A 24,161-nucleotide genomic window follows, 5' to 3' on the forward strand; every position below is an offset into this window, starting at 1 on the left:
TGTGCTTCAAAGAAACCCAGGAGTTATAGGTCAACCAACATGATTATTGAGAAACAGAACATGACAACCGATTTAGGCATAAAAACAAAAGGGCAAGGAATTTTCCAGACTAAGAAGGACAACAGACATTTGGGGTTGAAGAAGGAATATGTTTAAAAACAAAAAGAGGTCTTTGAGGCATCAGATACAGAAAAAGTTGCAAAGTATAAGTGCTTGTTTTTTTTAGCCAATTGGTAAGTAGGAAAGTTAAGTTCACAGTAGGAAATTTATTTGGTGTCCAAAATAATGGGTAAAATCTCATCCATGACAGATCGTCTCAAAGTGAACATGATTGTGTATCTCTTAAGGACTTATCAAAGGGAACTGGTATAAGACGGAACCACATATAGGATGCTTTCTGCAAAGCTACTTAGAGCTGAACTTTATGTATGATGGATGATTCCAATGACTTATGATCTTGTATATTTTTTTCTTCCTCTTTCCTGTATTATTATGCATCAAGAATGTGAACTATAAGCACAGACTTTTAGTGTTGGAAGAGACAGAGAAATCATACAGACTAATAATGAGGGAGCATAAGGCAGGCTGAGGGTAAAACAAACTAGCTTTCCCCCCTACCTGCCCCCATAAGATATGTGTGATATTCCTCAGGCACTTCTGACTGCCCAAGAACAAAGGAAAAGAAACTTCGTTACAGTCATACAGGACATAGGTCTCCCATCAGTTTACAAATATCCTAAAAAAAAAAAAGACAATCTAATCAACAGCCTATTCTCCAGAAACCTGTAGACTCAGTTTTCTGGAGCCCCAACATCACCCCTCCATAGTGACCTGGGGAACAAAGGCAAGAAGGAAATGGCAGGCAAAATTAAATTTCTTTATGACTTGAAGCCCATTGACAAATACTTGACGTAAATACAGAGTACAATATTTCTACAGAACCCCCCTATGGTCCAAATGTTAATACCATACTAGAGGAAAAACAACCTTAGTTTGACAATAGCAAGGCCTCAGATATCTTAGGAATCCTCTTTAGCATATTAAAGTCCCTCTAGAGGCCTTCCTTTTGACTTTACCTCCTCCAACTTCATAGTATATAACTAGTTACCCATCACAACCCCAGGGCAGCTCTTTCTGCCCCAAGATCCTGTCCCATAGCTTTAATAAAAGCACTTTTTTGCACTAAAGACATCCTCAAGAATTCTTTCTTGGCTGTCGGCTCCAGACCCCATGAACCCTACTGTCACCCCAAAACTTCATCAAACCTACTCCACTCCTTCACTTTATAAAAAGCTTTCCTTTTGGTTTCTGTGATTCCATACTCTCCTGGTTGCACCTTTCTGTCTACACTTTCTCATTTTCCTTCATAGTCTCTTATTCCTGTATTCATCCCTTGAAAGTTTCTAAGTGCTTTGTCCTAGGCCTCTGTGCTTCTCAATCCACACACTCTCTAGGCATCTCCTGTCTTTTCTAACTGCTAGCTACCATCTCAATGCTGAGGATGTCCCAAACCTGTCTGCTGGACAGGTGGATTTCCCATATGCATACTTCAAACTAAAAATAGCCTAAAATTGAATTAATCTTCCCTGAACCACCCACCTCTGACATTTCTCATCTCAGCCAATAATAGCACCATTATTTAACTATTGCACAATCCAGAAAATTGTCTGATATCCCTGACTACTTAGAATCAGAACATGACACCCTCATATTTAATCAGTCACCATGTCCTTTCATTCTATTTTCTAAATATCTCTAATCCTTCCAATTCTCTGCATTGCCACCATCTTCTTAGTCCAGGCCACCACCACCTTTCTTCTATCAGCTATATTGTAACTAAATTCCCTATGTCATTCCAGCCTTGCTCCTATTTAAAAAAATTACCCACACTTTAGCAGAGTAATCTTTCTTTTTCCACAGAAAACCACTATATCCTGAAGTTGGTATTTGGTGTTTAGCATTCTCATCCATGATATACATTCATGCATGCAGGCAGACACACACACACAGAGAACAGCTTAGTATACAATATATAGTATCGTGGAAGCCAGCTTTTGAGGTGGCTTTCTATGATCCTTGCCTCAAGGTATTCACATCCTTGTATGGTCCCATCCCATATCAAATCAGGGCTGGTCTGTAAATCAGTAGAATACAGTAGATGTGATGGTGTGTAACTTCCCAGACTACACCATAAAAGACTGTGTGGCTTCTGTCTTGCTCTTTGGGATCACTTGCTCTGAGGGAACCCAGTAGCCACAAGGACAATTCTGCAGCCCTATGCAGAAGTCAACACTGAGAAGAAGTGGAGTCTCCCACCAAGAGCCAGTAACAACTTCTCAGCTCATGCTGTGAGCTATCTTAGAATTGAATCCTCCAGGCCCAGTCAAACCTTCAGATGACTGCAGTGCTAACGAGCATGGGATTGCAACTCCAGGAGATTCTGAATTGCCCAGCTAAACTGCTCCTGAGTTCCAAATCCATAAAACATGAGATAATAAAGGATTATTACTGTTAAGCCACTAAGTATTGCCATAATTTGCTATGTGGTGTTGAATAACTAAACATGGCATGGTTTTTGCATGTATTTAGACATTGCATAAATGGTTGCACCACATTAACCTTCTACAACTTGCCTTTTATGCTCAATAATGCTTTGACATTTATCCAAATTGAATCAGATTTCTGGATCATTAATTTGAAGTCCTATATAGAATTTCACTATATGAATATAACACAATTTATTAATCCCGGGAAAAATCAGATTTTTTTCTTCTTAATTGTAAATAAAAAGAAGGCAAGAAAGTTAGCAGTCCTCCTTGTTTTTAGTTTCCAATATAAATTTGGCCGACTTTTCTTTTCCTTTTAGAGCTGTGTTTCACATTTTACTTCTTATGCCATCTGGGATATACTTTTGTGAGGTTAGAAGTCAACTGTAACAGCAGCATTTATTGAATAGTCTCCCCTTTCTCCTGATTTACAATGCTAATTCTATCACATGTCAAATTTCTGTATGTGCCAGGTTTCTCTAATCTGACCCTACAATCTTTCCTGAACCAATATTTCACTGTTTTGATTATTATGGTTTTAAAAATAAATCTTAATACATAGTTTGGACAAACCTTCTCTCCTTTTCTACTCCAAATTTATCTTAGGTATTTGTGTAATTGTATTCTTTCATATGAATTTTTGAATAAGTTCAGCAGTTTCTGTTGAGGTTTAGTTTAGATGAGCATTGCATGGGAGTTTATAAATTCATGTGGGGGAAGCTGACAATTTTTACAGTGTTGTCCTCACATTCATTAACAAGTTATAACTATTTTTATCTTCTTTTATGTCCTTCAATAAAGTTTATTCTTCCTAATATATGCTTTACAGATTTTTACTAGTTTCATGCCTAAATAGCTTCAAACAATTTATTTTTAATACTTCTATGTTCATAAATACAACTCCAAAAGCCCACAAGCTTTTTCATTAAAATTATATGTTAGACAAAAACCTAGGATTACCATTTAATTGAGTAAACTAAATATTATTTTGGTGATAGTAAGGCCCTTCTTGATACATTATGGCAAAAATATCTTTGATATCAATTAACAAGTATAAACAAAATGTGCTTGCTTCACAATAACCTCAGAAGAATCCATTTAACTATGAAATATAGATCATTGAAAATTTCCTTACATTATTCATAATATATTAAATATACTAAATCTGTCACATAATAATAGCATTTGAGAATACTCATGTTGAAAGCTTGTAAATATTTATGTAGGAGATCATTTTCCACAGCAATATAAGAAAGCACAATTATATAATCACAACTACTTTAGCTTGATAAATCCAGTTGTTTGTTTCTAACCAGTAGTATAAATTCATTTTAATCACATCAACTACATATTTCATTTTGTACCTCAGGTGAATCAATATTTGTACAAGTGAATTTCTGTAAACTATGTACAATTATTTTTCTGAAGTTATTACGGGGCTTAAATAGTAAAAGTTGGAAAGATACAAAGTTATAAATCATCTTTTGATACATTGTGTGATTGATCTGATGCTAAATAGCTATACCACCTAGGTACCTCTTGTTAATTCAGGTTCCTTTAAAATGAGTTCATGAAAATATTTCTCAGAAATGTCAAAAACGTTTGTGCTAAGTAAAGGCCATCCCCTCCCTTTCTTCCCATTCATGTACTCACTCTACTGAGAATTAAAAATTTTCTTTTGCTTTTGTAAAAACGAAATCCTGTCCTAATATAGTACTATAACATTTTTCCTTTTTAAAACTGTTTTTGGTGGTGCTTCTATGAAAGTAACTTTATTAAACCTTGACACTTGGTCCATTTAATTTCTGGATGAGAAGTAGAATACAATCCTAACGTATAGACAGTGGAGTGCAGTAGAAAAAGCATGGTTTTGGAATCTCAGATTTGACAGTCTTCAAGTTCTACCACGGAGACACCTCAAATCCATGGGTACATTACTGAATATAACTGTTACCTCAGTTTCCTCACATACAGTGTAGGGATTTTAATCTCCCACAGTTCTGTGGAGAAGAGTCAATGAGAATATATGAAAAAAACTGCCTGCTTTAACAGTTTCTCTTGATTTTCCTAAAAACAAAAGTCTTAAATCCGAAGTCTAAAAGCATGTAACACAGGAATGGAAAATTTCCAATCATGCCTTTCAATCTCAAGAAAACAAAACTGACCTGTTCCACTAAGGACAAGAGGCAGGAAACCAGTAATTGCTATATAAACCAATTCCATGTTCCTTAGTATTTCTGGATAATTGACCTCTTTGAGACACTGATAAAGGTATGGATTCCTCCCTGAGCCCCATTTCCTAAAAAACTTCAAACAATTTATACATAAAACATTTTAGATATAATTTATTTTATTGCATCAGAAACTGACCTCCTTCATATTGCCTGCTATGGCCTGAACTGTGTCTCCCTGCCAAAATTCATAGGCTAAAGCTCTAATTCCCTATCTGGAGAGGGTCTTTAGGAGGTAATTGAAGTTAAATGAGGGGCACCTGGGTGGCTGAGTCAGTTAAGTGCCCGACTTCAGCTCAGGTCATGACCTCGTGGTTCGTGGGTTCGAGCCCCTCGTCGGGCTCTCTGCTGACAGCTCAGAGCATGGAGCCTGTCTTTGGATTCTGTATCTCCCTCTCTCTCTCTGACCCTCTCTTGCTCACGCTGTCTCTCTCTCTCTCTCTCTTTCTCAAAAAATGAATAAAACATTAAAATAAATAAAGTTAAATGAGGTCATAAAGGTGGGGTCCTAATCTCATAGCACTGTGGATTTATAAGAAGGTAAGAGCTCTCCACTAGTCCCCACCATGTGAGGACACAGAGAGAAGGCGGCCATCTGCAAACTAATAGAGTTCTTACCAGAACAAGACAATTATGATACCCTGGCCTCAGACTTCCAGCATCCAGAACTGTGAAAAAAGTAAATTTTTGTTTTTTAAGCCATCCAGCCTGTGGTATTTTATGGTAGCCCAAGCAGACTCCTACATGGACATCTATTTAAGATAAATGTTGACAAAACACTGATTTCCCTCATATTTAGCCCAAAATTAATGGCCATTTCCTGTTTTTTAAAGAGATAAAACTGTACAAGTTAAAAAATACAAACTTTAATACTATATTAAAAACATTTCAATTACAAGGCTCCTATTGTTTGGTTTGAATAAAGGTCACATAATGGCCTGGTTTTAGAACATGGTTAACTAGAATATCATCTTTGATATCTAAAATGTTGTGCCTTTCTGTCTTCATGAAAAGAAGTGGTGAACACTCTGAGACTCTGAGAAAGATGTGGTAACAAATATAATCACAGCTCCCTTTGCCAGATGATGATGGTAGGGTAGGTGTGTGCAAGAAACTTAAGAATTTTCTAAGACTCTTAGAATTGAATTAATATCAGTGTTTTGATACAGTATCAAAAGTGAAAAGATTATAAATCCAAATTCAATTTTAAGGTTTCTGAATGGAAGTAATCTTCAAGAGCTCTGAGTTTTTTCAGTTCTTGTAGAGAAACTGACAAAGCTTTCCATTCATGAGTAGTCTACAGAGACACTCCCCACCTCCCACAGTTGGGAAATTCACAGGGTTGTCTATTTCTAATTACCAACTTCAGAGCTACAGCTTGGTTAAAAGAATTCAGGATTTTTCTACCAAATTCATAATAATGACTGAAAGGTCTTGAATTGGAAGATGATGCTCATTCATAAAGTCCCAAATATCTCCAAATAAATCATCAAGGCATAAGAAAACTCTTCCTTGAACTAAACTTCCTCTCTCTTATAAAGCAAAACTCTTGCAATCCCTATCAAAATAACACCAGCATTCTTCACAGAGCTAGAACAAACAATCCTAAAATTTGTATGGAACCAGAAAAGACCCTGAATAGCCAGAGAAATTAAAAAAAAAAAAAAGAAGAAACCCAAAGCTGGAGGCATCACAATTCCAGACTTCAAGCTGTATTACAAAGCTGTAATCATCAAAACAGAATGGTAATGGCACAAAAACAGGCATATAGATAAATGGAACAGAACAGAGAACCCAGAAATGGACCCATAAACATATGGCCAACTAATCTTTGACAAAGCAGGAAAGAATATTCAATGGAAAAAAGTCTCTTCAGCAAATGGTGTTGGGAAAACTGGACAGTGCAGAAGAATGAACCTGGACCATTTTTTTACACCATACACAAAAATTAATTCAAAATGGATCAAAGACCCAAATGTAAGACAGGAAACTATCAAAATCCTAGAGGAGAAAACAGGCAACAACCTCTTTGAGCTTGGCTGCAGCAACTTCTTACTTGACATGTCTCCGGAGGCAAAGATGAACTATTGGGACCTCATCAAAATAAAAAGCTCTTGCACAGCAAAGGAAACAATGAGCAAAACTAAAAGGTAACCAATGGAATGGAATGGGATATTTGCAAATGACATATTGGATAAAGAGTTAATATCCAAAATCTATAAAGAACTTATCAAACTCAACACCAAGAACAACAAATAATCCAGTGAAGAAATGGGCAAAAAACTGAATAGACACTTCCAAAGAAGACATCCAGATGGCTAACAGACACATGAAAATATGCCCCAAATCACTCATCATCAAGCAAACACAAAACCACCTCACACCTGTCAGAATGGCTAAAATTAACAACTCAGGCAACCACAGATGTTGGTGAGGATGCAGAGAAAAAAGAATCTTTTACACTGCTGGTGGGAATGCAGACCGGTGCAGGGACTCTGGAAAACAGTATGGAGGTTCCACAAAAAATTACAAATAGAACTACCCTACGACCCAGCAATTGCACTAGTAGGTATTTATCTAAAGGATTACAGGAGTGCTGCTTTGAAGGGGCACATGCACCCCAATGTTTACAGCAGCAATACTGGCAATAGCCAAAGTATGGAAAGGGCCCAAGTGTCCATCATCTGATGAATGGATAAAGACGTGGTATATATACACAATGGAGTATTACTTGCTGATCAAAAATAATGAAATCTTGCCTATTGCAACGATGTGGATGGAACTAGAGTGTATTATGCTAATTGAAATAAGTCAAAGAAAAACAACTATCATATGATTTCACTCATGTGGAATTTAAGATAATAAAACAGATGAACATGAGGGAAGGGAAGCAAAACTAATATTAAAACAGAGAGGGAGACAAGCCATAAGATACTCTTAAATACAGAGAAAAAACTGAGGGTTGCTGGAGGGGTGTTGGGTGGGGGGATGGGCTAAATGGGCAAGAGGCATTAAGGAGAACCCTTGTTGGCATGAACACTGGGTGTTATAGGTAAGTGATGAATCACTAAATTCTATTCCTCAAATCATTATTATACTATATGTTAACTAAGCTGGATTAACATTTTTAAAAAGTCAAAAAACAAATAAATAAAAATAAATAAAAAGCAAAACTCCTGTCACAAGTTTAATCAAGCAAAGGAAAATTTTCTATTTTGATAAAATCATCTTATGATAGTGATTACTTCTGTGGTAGCAGGCAAGGCTTCTTTTAGGACTCTGGGAAAAGCCTTCAATGCCAGTATGTGCAAGTGAGAAAAAAAAAAAACCCACATCCAATGCATTATTACAATGGGTGGGGCTCCTTTCTTCTCTGAGGCAATATAAATATGCATGTTACTAAGCTTAGAAGATGTACCATCTGTGCAGAGAGTACCAAGATCTTCCCTAGCGTCAAAAAAAATTTTTTTCTGGTAGTTACTTTGGCAAAGAAATTTAACAATCTTCCAAAGATGGTTACAGCCATTAACGTTAACAGATTTTCTAATTTCTGTAAGAGAATCTCACATATTTGAGATTTTTTTTTTTTGACTGTGTCAACAAGCTTATTAACAGACAAAAACTAGGAACCAAGTGTTTAGAGCAAATCAGTAGTTTCATCAAGTTGCATTCTGGAAGGAAATGGGATAGTTTCCAATTCCTTTAAAACTTACTTCAAAGTATTGGAATAAATGACAGCAATATTAGATTGGATGACATCATCTGAAATTTGACATAAATTTGCTTCTACTCCATGCTAAGCCAGTTCAAAACTGTCAGCATATAAAGTTTAAAGGTCTTTCCAATTTCACGTGGCAGCTTTTCTCAGCATTGTGAAAGTCAGTTTTACAGAAGAACCTTTCAAAAAAGGGTTTTGTGATAGAACGAGTTCAATCTCATTTTGGTAGTTCCTAACTGAAACTTCTACTTACAGCAGAAAGTCCAAACTGTAAGAGGACCTTGAGGGTGTTATGCTGAGCGAAATAAGTCAGGCAGAGAAGGACAAATATCATATGTTTGCACGTATAGGAGGATTAGGAGGAACTTGACGGAGGAACAAGGGGGAGAAGAAGGGCAGAAATGGTGGGGGAAAGGGAGAGAGGCAAACCATGAGAGACTCTTGAATGCTGACAAAAACTGAGGACTGATAGATGTGGGGGGGAGGGGGGATGGGCATGGAGGAGGGCACTTGTGGGGATGAGCACTGGGTGTTATGTGGAAACTAATTTGACAATAAACTATTAAAAAAATAAATAAATAAAAAATGCTTCAAAAGAAAAAAAAAAGATATACTTTTTAAAATGGAAAACTATAGGCTGTTCAGCTTTCCCAACTTCATCTTTAGGTTGGTGAGAACTCTGCCCACATTAAAACACCAAAGCTTTGTCTTCTAGCATCTTTGGCAATTAAGTGGTTTCATTACCTTCATTTCTTTTTTGTTGTCAAGTTTATGCCCTCAATATGGTGATGAAAATAAAGACAGAATTTCTAAATATGTATAAAAAAGGCCATTAGTAAGATGAGTCAAACAAATCTTTCTTTTCCCCAAAACTATTTGAAAAGCAACAGGAGGGGCGCCTGGGTGGCTTAGTCAGTTAAGTGACCGACTTTTGGCTCAGGTCATGATCTCACGGTTCGTGGGTTCGAGCCTTGCGTCGGGCTCTGTGCTGACAGCTAGCTCAGAGCCTGGAGCCTGCTTCAGATTCTATGTCTCCTTCTCTCTCTGACCCTCCCCTGCTCACACTGTCTCTCTCTCTCTCAGAAATAAATAAAAACATTTAAAAAAGAAAAGAAAAGCAACAGAAAAAGCTCTAGAATATATAAGGAATCCTTACCAATCACTACTAAGATGGTCAACATTTTTAAATTGGGCAAAAATTTGGATGCTTTACTAAAGAAAATATTTTCATGGTTAATAAACACATTAAAAGATGCTCAACAGGATGCCAGGGTGGCTCAGTTGGTTGATGATCTGACTTTTGAGTTCAGCTCAGGTCATGATCGCAGGGGGTCATGGGATTGAGCCCCACATTAGGCTCCGTGCTGAGCATGGAGCCTGCTTAAGATTCTCTCTTTCCCTCTGCCCCTCTTACCCACTCGCACAATTTCTCTCTAAAATAAAAATAAATAAAAAGATGCTCAACATCATTAGTCATCAGTGAAATGCCAATTAAAGCCACAATGAAATAATACTACCTATCCACTAAAATATCTAAAATCAAGAAGATTAATCCAAACAAGTGTTGGGAAGGAGATGGGGAAACTGGAACACTGATACGTTGCTGGTAGGAATGCAAAGCGATAACAGCCACTCTGGAAAACAGTTTCGCAATTTCTTAAAAAGTTAAGCATATACCATATAACCCTGCCATCCCACTAAGTACCTAAGAGAAACGGAAACATATGTTCACCTCGACTTATAAGCAAATGTTGACACCAGCAGTATTAATAGGCCAAAATGGAAAACAGTCCAAATATCTTTCATCTGGTGAATAAACAAAATGTGATATTTCCATATACCAAAATACTTCTCAGCAATAAAAATAAAGAAAAGAGTTGTAACACCCACTACAATCTACAATAGGGATAAACCTCAAAAGCACTATGTATGATATGTAAAACAAGATGCAAAAGACTACATATTGTAGGAGTCCATTTATATGACATTTTTGGAAAACATTTAATTATTAGAGGCAGAAGGTGGATTAGTGGTTGCCTGGGGCACATGATGGGAGAACGGACTGACTGCAAAACAGGAACAAGGAAACTCTTAGGAGTGAAGGAAGTAGTTCAACACTGGATTATGTTATGATACTATGAAATGATAGGTGAATTTTATGATATACAAAACATTTCTCAATAAAGCTTTAAAAAAAAGCAACAGGACAGGGGCACCTAGGTGGCTGTCGGTTAAGCATCCAACTCTTGATTTTGGCTCAGGTCATGATCTCACCGTTTGTGGGATTAAGCCCTGAGTTGGGCTCTGCACTGAGAGGGTGGAGCCTGCTTGGGATCCACCTCCCCCCGCCCCAAGATATTTTTTAAAAATAAAAAAAAATTTTTTTTAACTTAAAAAAGTAACAGGACAAAAACCAAAGAAAAAGTTGGGGTAATACTTAATTCTCCAAACCATCCATAGACCTTAGGTTAAGAATTTATAGGTTATCTATACTTGTGTTGATTAAACAGATGATTATTTATTATTAAACAGGAATTTTCAATAGTCCTTCATTACTAAAATTATTTGCTCTCAAACAATTTGTAAGAAAATCTCACATCTTTTGTAAACTACAAAATAAACACAACTCTCTACCACAATTCTCAGAACAGGGTTAACTGAGTGGCATTACATTCTGGATAGAGAAAGGACGGCATCTAGAAGAGGTGATTTCCCTTGTTGTTACCCTAGCTCACCTTTAACACTCACACTAAAGCTTAGTGGATGACATGTCCTGGCTTACACTATTAAAATTTGTCAGGAAAACTCTGGTTGCCCCCTTTTCATTCTCAAAAGTATCCTGGATTGGATGATAAATTATATATTCAACCTGTCTATAGCAGAATTACTCTCATCTTTAACTTTTATTACTGTGAAGAGGAACGCCCTAAAGGCTTGGAAATCTTAAGTAGGTATAAACAAGGCTTTGGAGAGCTTAAGTAGGTACAAACAATACAATCATAAAAATTTTGCGGTTGGTCGTTTTATAGTTGAGGATCAGGGGCACAGAGAAATTAAAATGAGAAGCCCCAAACCATGGTTTTTAGATTAGAGGTCTTTAACACTATCAAAAGCACTCTTTATAGAGTAAGTGGTTCTGGTAGATAAGTACTATTTCTGCAGGGTAAGTATGTTTTTATCTCAGAGGTGGTAACTATTACTATCTCCATTTCGCAGATGAGAAAAGAGGCTGTGAGAAGCTAATTACCTTGAGTAAGGTTATAAGGTGGTTAAATAGTGAAACTGGGATGTAAACCTAGATCTGCTTGACTCCAAAGCTTGTCTCTTACTTAACCTCAAAGCATAATGCCTCTCACGAAAGGGAACATGGACACAGATACAGGCATGTACCTGTGCACCTGTATACAATGTATCTAAAGCAGTTCTCAAGTTGAGGGCCATCAGACTGGGGAGTCCATGAGTTGGTTTGAGAGAGTCTTTATCACTAAGAAATTATGTGTAATATTAGCTGTGTGTGTGTGTGTGTATACACACACACATAATTTTTTACTAAAGAAAGAGTCTAGAGCTTTCACCAGATCTTTAAAAGTACTTGTGATATAAGAAAACCTAAGAACCTTTAGATTGCTTTGGTAAGGGACATTAAAAATAATATATATCTGTTATACGTGCTATTATAGTCATAAATAGAAGATCTGTCACACAACATAATTAATATGCAATTATATACACTAGGTATATAAATATAATGTGTTATTTTAGATTTTGTACTTTTTAAAAATGATTTGATAAAGAATATGATCCAGCAGTCTCAACTAAGAGCAATGAATGATCATAGAGATGGCTGACTAAACTCTATTGAAGTAGCTGTGTATTAGGCAGAGTTTTCTCATATACTATATAGACCTAAGGTAAAATTAGTTTAGAAGTAAAAATAATAAAGATGTATAATTTGAGGACAGTAAGGACAATGAGTTGCATTAAACCAATTATGTGCCTCTATTTCTTGATAACTAATATGAATTGGTTTTCTTAAGAAGGACAATAGTATTGGTTGGAATCTGGGGAGCCACACTTTTTTTTAAAACTATGTATGCCTTCAGCTTTTGCAGAAATATTGCCTTCAACCCTTTATGCAACATATAGGCAACCTACTAGCATATATGTCCTGGAATAATATTCAACCAGATACCCCAGTACAACCGTACCATTGTTACATTACTGAAATACTTCCATACTGGATAACAGCGACTGCATTAAATGTAAACAGCTTTGGGGTGGAGGGTTCTGGTAACACTCTAAATATCTATTTTGATCAATAACAGGGGGATCCTAGGACTTTAAAAATTCTGCTGAGATTTCTTCACTTTAGGTGTTTTTAAGTGTGCTAGATGTTCTTTTGATGGTCGCTTTGCCTATAAATTAATGTTTACAAGGTTGAAATTAGAATTCGATCAAACGAAATTTTATGCAGAGGAAATACATTTAACACTCAACCCTACTAAGCAAACAATATAAACTGCAAGTGTCCAATACTGAGTAAGAGAAATGACAGGAAGGGTTGTACACATATCTCTCCACTCCAGTAACAATAGCAGCCTCCATCCTGTTGAGCATTATGGACTCTGACAAAGGACTGCATGCGGTCCCCAAGCATCTGTTCTTTCTTTCCCACATCAAAGGATAATACAGCCCAAGTCGAAGGGAAAGAAAAAACAATCAGGGCCGGAGAGTTTGATCATGATCCATAATCTGAAGATCCAACGGTGAGGAAATACCAAAGATGGTGCTTCTGTGATCTTCACATTCCCTTTGTCCCCGATTTTAAAACATAAATGAAGAGATGAGATATTAATACTCCTTGATCTATGAAAACTTGATGGGTCTATTAGCTTTTCTGATTTCTCCTCTAAATTCACTACATCTTCATTCAAATTTTCTTTCTCTTCTTTAGCATTGCCTCCCCCCACTTCTCTCTCTGACTCCAAGTCCATCTGAAGTGAAAGAGTATGATACATAAATTTGCATATTAGTTAGAGAATGAGAAACATTGAGTGAAGAAAAAAAAATTAGACACAAAAAATGGATTTGCCTAAACTCACCATCAGAGGGCACAACAGTACTGCAATAAACAACTCCCAAATTCTGCCAGGAAGAGAGCCTCTGGTGCACCTAGAAAACACAAAAAGAAACATCCACTGTCAGGACAGAGTGACAAATGTGAAATTGTATGTATACAATTAATAACTTTTTGATTATTTAAGTAATATGAATTCTTTGTAGAAAAGTTTAAAAATAACAGTTTAAAGAAGTCTCTCAAACTCACACCATCCTAAGACAATAGTGATGAACATTTTGGCTTGTTTTCAAGAGTTTATAACAAACATATTTACACACACACACACATCACACAAACTGTTTATTCATCTACTTTTTAAATACTTAATACTGGTTTAAGGGCTATCAAGTCAAAAACCAAGCTTTTGTTCTTCCCCTTCTTGCTAGGGTTTAGACATGCATTTTCTTCATAACTAGGTGTAAGCCAGCTATTAAGTAGTTGTACCACAAATTTGCTGTTATTGGGTAGAAATCTTTCTGTTCACTTCCCCCTTTTTTTTTTTAAATTTTTAATTTGGTCAGGCAGCCTCACTCCTTGAGTACCTAATAATTTCCTTTTTCTAAATTTAAGAAGGAAATCACTCACAATCTTACTACGTTCTCAAAGAGTAGTGCCATTTAAAATTTAGGTGTGGAATTTAGTTTCTCACAATTAAGTTTCAAAAAGAATATTAAATATGTTTCTAACTTGTCAAATGATTAATTTATCCCTTTGTACCTTTTACTTTCCCATCTATATAAAGTGTTTTTAAAATTTTTTCATGTTTATTTCTTTATTTTCAGAGAGGTAGGGTGCGAGTGCCTTATGCATGCAAGTCGGGGGTGGGGGTGAGACAGAGAGAGAAAAAAGAATCCCAAGCAAGCTCCACACTGTCAGCACAGAGCCCGAAGTGGGGCTCCATCTCACAAACCGAACTGTGAGATCATGACCTGAGCCAAAATCAAGAGTCAAATGCTTAACCAACTGAGTCCCCGAGGTATCCCACTCAGTCACAGAAAGTATTAAAGGAAGACATTAACTAAAACATAATATCTGCCTCTGAGCCAGATATTATATTCCATTCCATCAGCCCTGAAAGAAAAATCATTTAGGACTCTATAAGACATACTTTAACACAACCATGATGCATAACAGACTTTATATCTTTCATCTGAACTTCAATTCCCCACCTCCTTCCAATTTAAGAAAACATGCCGAAGTATGAGACTGACATTTACTAAAAATATAAATACAGTAGTCCCCTCTTATTCACAGGGGCTATGTCTTAATTTTATAGAGCAGTGGATTCTATGCTCACTACCAATACTTTAACTATAGTTTCCCCCTTTCATGTCTTGGTTGGCTGAATTTCATTCTGTAGAAGTAGGGCTCATGAGAATAAAGTTCCCTGAAACATGGCATGTTAAAAAATGTCTTTGCCTTTGCATTAAAGGATTATTTGGATTGGCATAAAATCCCTAAATAAATCTTTCTTTGAGGAAAGTATTAGTTAAAGTGTTAGTGTTGAATGCTGCTTTGGAGGAAACTAAGGCCAACCTCAGTTGAGCTCTCTTGGCTTTGTTGGGGATGTGGAACTCTCAGGGTCCTCTCACATATGTACTTGATCTTCATTGGATCTGGTAAACCTTTTTTCATATATTGTGCTTTAGGATTGCAGAGATCTCTCTGGTTGTGCTCAAGATGGAGCTTGCTTTCTTACTCACTTTCTTATTTTAAAGTTATTTCAAGAGAAGGGAAAAATTGCTGCCTTTACCAGGCCATTATTTACATAAATAGTAACTTTCTAACATGTGCATTTCAAAACATACAAAGAAGAGCACAGTGTGATGAAGCACCAACTTCTATATTTTCTCAAATTTGGTTCATCTATATCCACCTAGTTTTTTCCCCACACAGTCTCTTAAAGGAAATTCCAACCAGCATATTGCATTACCTGAAAATATTTATGTACAATCTCCTAGATCGTTTTAAAATAGGAAGTCCTCTGTTCCTCTATGATTTCGCAAGTTCTCCTCAACAATAAAAAGTGTTTTTGTGGGGCAAAGAATTGCATAAACACATTGTTGTTTATGAATATTATTCATTAGGCTGCTAAAGAACGTAAGTTGGCAGGCCTACCACCTGTTTTTGTAAATAAATTTATACAGGAACACAACCAAGCCCATTTATTTACTTCCAATCTGTAGCTCTGTCACCTACTTTCACACTACAATGGCACAATTGAGGAGTTGTAGCAGAGTTAAATAGTTGGAACAGAGATTCTATGGCCCAGAAAGTCTACAATATTTACCATCTGGCTCCTCAGGAAAATGTCTGCTGACCCTTGGTGTAGCACCCTGCCACTGTAGTTCTAAGATAAATCACTTTCTCAAGGTCCTTCTCAGTAACTTCTATAATGATATTGGTAATTATAAAATATAACTTATTAAGTGTTCAAAAACACACAAATAGGTCCTTTCCTTTCTTTAAACCTTCTAATACTTTATAGTCTAATAAGGCCAATAGAAAAATAAAAATCATTTTGCTCTTGCTATTTTCTTTTTCTTTCAAATGTGTCAACAATAACAACAAACCAACAAAACCAAAGCGAAGACAAAAACCAAGGAGAGGAATATATGTGCTAGAGACCAGGGGCGCCTGGGTGGCTTAGTCGGTTAAGCGGCCGACTTTCGCTCAGGTCATGATCTCGCGGTTCGTGGGTTCGAGCCCCACGTCGGGCTCTGTGCTGACTGCCAGCTCAGAGCCTGGAGCCTGTTTCAGAGTCTGTGACTCCCCCTCTCTCTGACCTTCCCCTGCTCACGCTGTCTCTCTCTCTCTCTCTCTCCTAGAAATAAATAAAACGTTAAAAAAAAAATTTAAAAAAAAGAATAAGTGCTAGAGACCAAAGAGGCATTGCTATTCTAAACTGTATTCCACGATTCCCCTAGATTGAATATATTTTGCTGTTTTAATTGCATAGTTTTAATAAATCACAAGGAGATAGAAAGATTTTAATAAATTCTTGACTGATGCTTAAAGTTAAAAAATAACTCAAGAAGTTAAAAAAAGAAACACATTCAGGCAAATGGTATGTATTTATTCATGCATTTAAATTTCATAGGCAGAGATGGAGATTAAGGTTAAGAAAGCAAATACCAAATATGCAGAAATCATGAGAGAAAGAGTAAATCTCTAGGCAATTATCAAAGTGATTTGGTGTCAATACAGCTCCTTGAAAAGAAAAGACAGGTTTATACACTTGGTGCAAAATAGTCTACATTTTTTTCTTTTCTTTTTTTCTTTCTTTTTTTTTTTTCTTTTTGAGTAATCTCTACACTCAAAGTGGGGCTCAAACTCACAACCCTGAAAACAAGAGTTGTATGCTCTACTGACTGAGCCAGCCAGACACCCTGATAGTCCACATCTTTGATAAGTAACTTGATAACTTCTGGGAAAAACAGGGGCTTGTAGTTAAAGTAGAACATCTGCTCTGGTAATACAACGACTTCTTAAATCTTAACCCTAGGAAAAGAAAAACGCTAGCATTATCAAGTTAGAGTCAGACTACAGAATACCGTTAACTTAATTTTCCCAAGTCCTAAGATTCAAGCTAATAAACCATCAAACTTTGGTATTCTAAACAGACATTTCATGCCTTCAGAGCAAATTATTAAATTCAAGTCAAAACTTAAAGTTCTTTACTACTATCATAAATTATGCATCTTCCTCTACACTCACTTTTCATTGTTCAGAAGAGCAAACTCAGCAACACATTTCTGTCAGCAACTTGTGAAGAATGTCAAGTCTAAATAACCTGTCATTACCCCCCCAAAATATTCATAGCCAGTTAGACACTAGACCATAGGGGGAAAAACAGAAGAAAGGAAAAAAAAAAAAAGAAAGAAAAGAAGGAAAGATAGAAAAGAAAGAGAAACGTAGTTCCTTTGTTTAAGTAAAGGCAATCCCCTCTATTTAAAAAATCTCAAACAAACATTGTAAAGTTTTTTCAGTTGGTCTAAAGCCAAGGTCTAAAGTTGGTCTTTTCTTAAAAAGAAAACCAGAGGCCCTGAATGGCGTCACTTAGGCCAAGTTCCCAAAGCTTTATATGTAGTCTAACTGCAGTTTCAATCTTCCCCAGAAATGTAGTCTTAACTGGTCATGAGGAATTTTCTAATGGGTGCCACTGAGTCTGCCACCAGGACCCTCCCCATTCCCCAAGGGAAGATGAGATAATCTGTTATGATAAGACACTCTGCTCTTCCCTCTAAGGAACAATCCTTTCCTTTTGCTAATTAACTTTCTTGCCCCTGCCTCCTGCCTATAAATACCTTCCATTTGGTACAATTCCTTGGGGTTCCCCTGTACTTACTAGGTGGGATGCTGCCCAATTCACGAACTGTTTAATAGCTGAATTTTGTTTTTTAACACAAAACAAACCTATAATATCTTCTACAATTTGGCATCAGTTTTTTTCCAAATCCTTGATATAATAGCTGAAGCATCACATCTGTGATAATTTTTCACTACTTTGACTCTAACCATGCACTGAAATATGCACTGTGACCCCAAATCCTCCAAATTTGATGTATGGGTGGGAAAACACGAAAAACCTGGGCCCAGTTCCCACTTACTATCTTGAATTTCCACCCCCAGGTCTCAGTATCCTCATTTGTTGAATTAACAACAGCAATGACAACACAATTGACTACTTCACAAGGCTGATTTCATTTAAGGGTAAGTGACAATATTAATGTGATAACATTTGAATGACTGATGTTTTACCAAAATGTAAGATATTCAGAAACTCAAAACAACCTTCAATCTCCTTAAAAGACTTACTCTTACTGAAAAGAATTGAGTAAGTATAATGTATTTTGAATATCTACAACTATCTCTACACAAAGAGGTTATACAATATAAACACCTTATGATGTTTAAAGTAGAAATCTGAGGTTTTAAAAGAGAATCTCTTTAGGTAGTACCCTAAAAAATATTTAAAAGGTTATACTAAATATAGGGCATATTTTATTCTTCTTTCAATAACCCACCAAGGAAGCAAAGTTTACAATGCAGTTTAAGTGAAGGTGGTATTAATGTTTTGGGAGTTAGATTACAGTTGAAATATTAAAAAATTATTTTCTCCTTGAAAATATTATTAAACATAGTGACTACTTTTTTTATAATATAGGCAACATTTTCCTACTAGAATATATTGTTACTTTATAAAGGAAGTCATGATGCAATTTATATACCTTTGATTTCCAAAAGAATTTCAAATCTATAAAACAAGGCAATATGGAGGACTTTATTCATTTTTTGAAGGACTTTTTGTTGCATCTGGTCAACATCAGGTTTTGAGTTGGGAAATTAAATCTAGCTCCTAAATTACCAATAAGGTTATTTAACAATACTTGTTCCACACTAATAGTACTTTGAGGATCAAATAGGACAACATACATAAAAACATACAAAGCAAGACCTTAGCCATAAAATTCTCCAACACTGCTGATCTAGCGATGGATTAAAATAATCAGAACACTCAAATCTTAACTGTAACTAGTTGTATGTCATATCACTCAATGTAATATGAACTGATGAAAGATCATTTTATCTTAGTAAATACAAATATTTATCCATTTCACTGTATCAAGAAATGTTCATTAAAGCCAATTCTCTTACATTAGGTCTTGAAATTATTAGCTAGGTTTTAAGATGTAAAAGATTAGTGATATTTCTAGTACATCACTACTTAATAAAGTTAAGATAATTTGGTATAAATTAACTTCACTGATAAATAATGTTTCTATTTTAGATTTTGGTATTACTCCAAAATTACAACATATGATTTATGCTGTGCAAAAACCAGAGTCCAATAACAACTAAAACTTTAGTGCCTAGTCTAGATCCCTACTATTTGAGGTAATTTTATACCTATATTTGGAATGTGTTTATACCCTAATGAATGCTACATTTTCCTTAATGGTTGCATGTTTATTCTCTTGGGTTTCATGACAGGATATGTTAATGATACCTGAGTAAGGAATTTCTCCTTTTCTTAAGTGACAACCTGTCTTCCCCACCATGAACTGGAAAGTTCTTTTCTACCTTGTTCCTTCCCTTCTACTTATTAAGAACCTGCATTCACACACACAAAAGCAAATTTTGGCTTCAGCATGAAGCACAATCCCACGACTTTGGAATCATGACCCAAAGCAAAATCAAAAGTCAGATACTCAACTGAAGGAACCACCCAGGCACCCCTCTATTATCATTTTTAAATGCATTACTCTCTCCAACTCCCCTGCACTGCTCTCAGATACTGTCCTTTTTTCATTTGTCATACTGTATTCTAATTATCTGTTTAGATGTCTACCTCCCCTTCAGAGTAATGATCACGCTGAAGACTGCTTTCATTTCTTTATATATCGGTACCCACCCCACTATCCATACCCTAGGAGAAAACAGAAGCTTAATAAATAGTTATTTGTGTTGTCTTTGTTTTCTTCCTTATACCTTAATACTTTTGACAAGTTTTACAACTTTGCTTTATGTCCCAGTTTCCCCTCCCTTGGGAATTATTACTGACTTTTATTTTACTGCTAAACTACTCTGGGAATTAAGGAAGTAATTATGATTACTGTAAGCATTTTGGGAGATGGAGTGCAAATTTTTTCACATACATATTAAATATCTATTTTACTTTCAGCTACTATAGTTGTGTAAATGCATCCCATCCTCAAAGAACTACAATCCCAAAAAATCTGGCGAGCATTTGCACCTTTCAACAATCATTTTTACAATTCAAAGAAGCATAAAGATTTAGACATAAGGGAATGAAATCAGAACACAAATCACACTGGAGTATGAACTCTCAATAAGTGTTAAAGGAATAAATACAGCTAGTTTGAAAGATGTTTTTATCTTCATTGGTTGCTCTTTGATTGAAAGTTTCATTTTTTATCGCCTGAATTCATATTTCCCTCTATAGTACCATGGAAATCTTGAATTCAGGATCTAGTGATATAACAATATTCAGAAAATGGGTAGTTGCATCTATAAATCAATGCATTGGTCTCAAAAGGCTCAGTGAGAAAACAAAATATTAACAATTAGCTAATCTAGATAAAGGGAAGTGGATGTCCACTGTATTCCTCTTTCAAATTTTCTGTAGATTTGAAATTTTTCAACATAAAACATAAGAAGTTGGGAAAATAAGGAATTAGGAAAATATTTTGTTTTAGGTTGATGATGAGTAAACAGGTGTTAGTTATACTATTTATTCTCTATACTTTATGTAACTGAAATATTTTATAGTTTTTTCCTACTTTCCTAGTGCCTGGGGGCTGTGAGATTTCTGTGCTGGTTCTAGATAAGTGCTACTCAAAAATAGAGTTCATGGATCTGCAGCATCAGAATCAGATAAACATGTTAGAAATAAAGATCTCAGGCCCACCTCAGACTTATCTAATCATAATTTGCATTTTTAACAAGACTACCAGGAAATTCATATGCACATGAAAATGAGCAGCACCACTACATTTCACCCAGATGAGCTCTAAGGGGAGTTATACTAGAGAGATCTGATGTAGTGCTCTCAGATATTTTACCTTTCTCGTTCATCAGGACCCTAACATAAGCATCTAGGGCTTGTTCGGAGGCAACATGACATAACAGAAAAAAATATGACATTGAGAGTTTGAAAAGCAAGATTCTAGTCTCATCCCTAGTAACGTGACCCTGAGCCTTAGTTCTCATCTGTAAAATGAATGGGTTATACAACATGCACCATAAGGCCCTTCCGACTCTGTCTATGAATTTATAAAAATAAATACTAATAGATATTTAGGGAAATGGCTCAACTATATGTGGCATCTTAATAAATCAGGCCTACTTTTAATGCTATCGGGGCCTTATACATCAATTAATTCCTTTATGTTTATTTAGGTTTGAAAATCAACTTCTATCTTTCATTTTCACACTTCCTGGAAGATAGACAGTGGTGAATAACTTAGGAAGTGAAGTGGGTGACTGCTATTAATAGCTTCCCTCACTGTTTCCTTTGTTCTTAAATGCTGATAAAACATAGGTAATAGGATTGAGGAAAAGTAAAATCAGATTCAGTGTTTTGTATAAGAGCAAGAGAATGTTCTTGTTCTTGGGAAAAACACGGCCAAAACATTTAGAGGTAAAGGATTATGATGACTCACTGTCAAACGAATCAGGAAATAATAAAATTTGTGTTTTATTACGCATGTGCATACATATGCCACACATGAAGAGAGAACGGTAAAACAAAGCAAGTGTGGCAAAATATTAATAACTGATGAATCTAGATGAAGGGTATAACACTATACATTGTGCTCTTCCTGTAATTTTTTGGTGGGTTTGAAATTTTTTCCAAATAAAGGTTGAGAGAAAAAAGATTAACATAAATATATTATCCACTAACCTCAAAATGCTCTGTTGTTATTTTTTTTTTTGAGAGAGAGAGAGAGAGAAAACATGAGCAGGGCAAGGGCAGAGATAAAAGAGGAAGACAGAGAATCCCAAGCAGGCTCCACACAGAGCCCAACATGGGGCTTGATCTCACAAACCATGAAATCATGACCCGAGCTGAAATCAAGAGTCAGATGCTTAGCCAACTAAGGCACCCAGGTGCCCATTCTCTCTATTTTAAAGTAAAATGTAAATGTATTTATTTTTATGTAACTTTTAAAATGCAAGAGGAAAGCTAGGTTAAAAGGGGGAAAATCATCATATAGAGGATTATAAAGAAATGTAAGTGTAACTTACACTCCCATGTTACTTCTTTATTTTGTCTTTTGGCTACAGACTTGCTTAATTTCTTCTTAGCTAAGGATAAAAGGCAAAATAAGTGGTTAGAAGTCGCCTCACATCTTCCTTATGTTAATGAAGTAAACAATTTCAAACCAAAAGGCGACTCTGTATGATTTTAATTTTTCTTCCAGCTTCAGCCAGTAATGAAAAAGAATGTAGATACCACTCAAATATAAATATCAGCATTTTAAAAAACTCCCCTGCAAGGAGAAGGATACAACAGCTGCTATAAAAATCACTCTCCATCCTCCCATGTGCTGTGTGATTGTAATAGACTTACAGCACGAGAAGACCACAACATAAAAAGTAAAAGAGCAAAGTACTTGGTATGTTTCAAAATTCCTTTTCTAGTAAGTCAGGCAGAGAAGGACAAATACCATATGTTTGCACGTATAGGAGGATTAGGAGAAACTTAATGGAGAACCGTGGGGGAGAAGAAGGGAGGGAAATAGTGGGGGAGAGGGAGGCAGGCAAACCATGAGAGACTCTTGAATGCTGAGAACAAACTGATGACTGATGGGGGTTAATGGGAATGGAGGAGGACACTTGTGGGGATGAGCACTGGGTGTTATATGGAAACCAACTTGACAATAAACTATTAAAAAAATTCCTTTTCTATTTACTGTAAATTACTTTACCAAATTAAAAACAAAATAAACACACTGCCTGCATGTCTAACATAACTGTCCTGCTTAATTGTAAATCTCAATCTAGAATATGAGTAATAAGTCATGTACTAACTGATAATGTTCCTTCAGTCCCTCCAGACTTTACACAACAGGAATACCATAAGAACAACAAATCTACCTTCAATTAATTAGAGATTTAAAAACATCCATAAGTTTTACTTGTCTTTAATACTCTGTCCTCATACAAATAACATAGAGTTTGATAACCTTTCCTCCCTTTATCTGCCTTTATGAAAGGGGATTTATTTTAATTTGGTTAATTTTTAAAAATATCCTTAACAAAGCCTTTCTAGGGTATAACTTCAGATAATGAACACATTACTTAAAATTAATACAAAGAATAATAGTCATTACAGATGCAGTACAAAGGGTAAGATCAAATAAGACAGTCGAGATGACTTTCATATATAATTCAAAACTGAAAATACTCAACCCAGAATGGTCCACATCCCACATTCTCTGACTCCAGCTGATCTCTCCATCTGTTTAGGGATCACATGGGAACCAATCTCTTAGCAAAGAGTCCTAGTCAAAACCTTACACAGTCTGAGAGACTTGACAGAGCCTTATCTATATAGAGAGATCCCCATTACCACTATCACTTCTTCATTTTCTAAGCATGCAAAGGGTCCAATTTTTCAAATTATTTTATTTATCCTTGGTTGTTATTATTTTTCTAGAGAGAGAGAGAGAGACTGGGAGCAGGGCAAAGGGGGAGAGTGACAGGGAGACAGAGAGAGAGAGAAGAGAGAGCACCTTAAGTAGGCTCCACACTCAGCAAGGGGCCTGACGTGGGCCTCAATCCCACGACCCTAGGATCCTGACCTGAGCTAAAATCAAGGGTCAAACATTCAACCGACTAAGCCACCCAGGCGCCCCTATGCTTGGTTGGTTCTACAAAGAATCTGAACTAACGATAACACAAACACATAATAAAATGGTGGTTAATTTAAAAAATTCTGAAATTAAAATTTAAAAACCAGGACCAAGAAAACAAAAAATACTAGAAAACAAAGATGGGGGGGGGGGGACAGAACTGGG

The 24,161-nt window shown here is 36.0% G+C and overlaps 1 protein-coding gene across 1 annotated transcript in view; it reads right to left on the minus strand.

Moving 5' to 3' along the window:
• The window catches only part of MCU (mitochondrial calcium uniporter), a 259,384-nt gene that overhangs the window by 30,223 nt on the left and 205,000 nt on the right, over window positions 1-24,161 (minus strand). Inside the window, exon 7 of the mRNA XM_077778643.1 lies at window positions 13,598-13,667. Coding sequence (XP_077634769.1) covers window positions 13,598-13,667 — 70 coding nt within the window. The remainder of the gene's footprint in view (window positions 1-13,597; window positions 13,668-24,161) is intronic.

This window comes from Crocuta crocuta, unplaced genomic scaffold, assembly GCF_008692635.1.
Source record: "Crocuta crocuta isolate KB4526 unplaced genomic scaffold, BGI_CrCroc_1.0 scaffold167, whole genome shotgun sequence".
In the NCBI taxonomy this organism is placed as follows: Eukaryota; Metazoa; Chordata; class Mammalia; order Carnivora; family Hyaenidae; genus Crocuta; species Crocuta crocuta.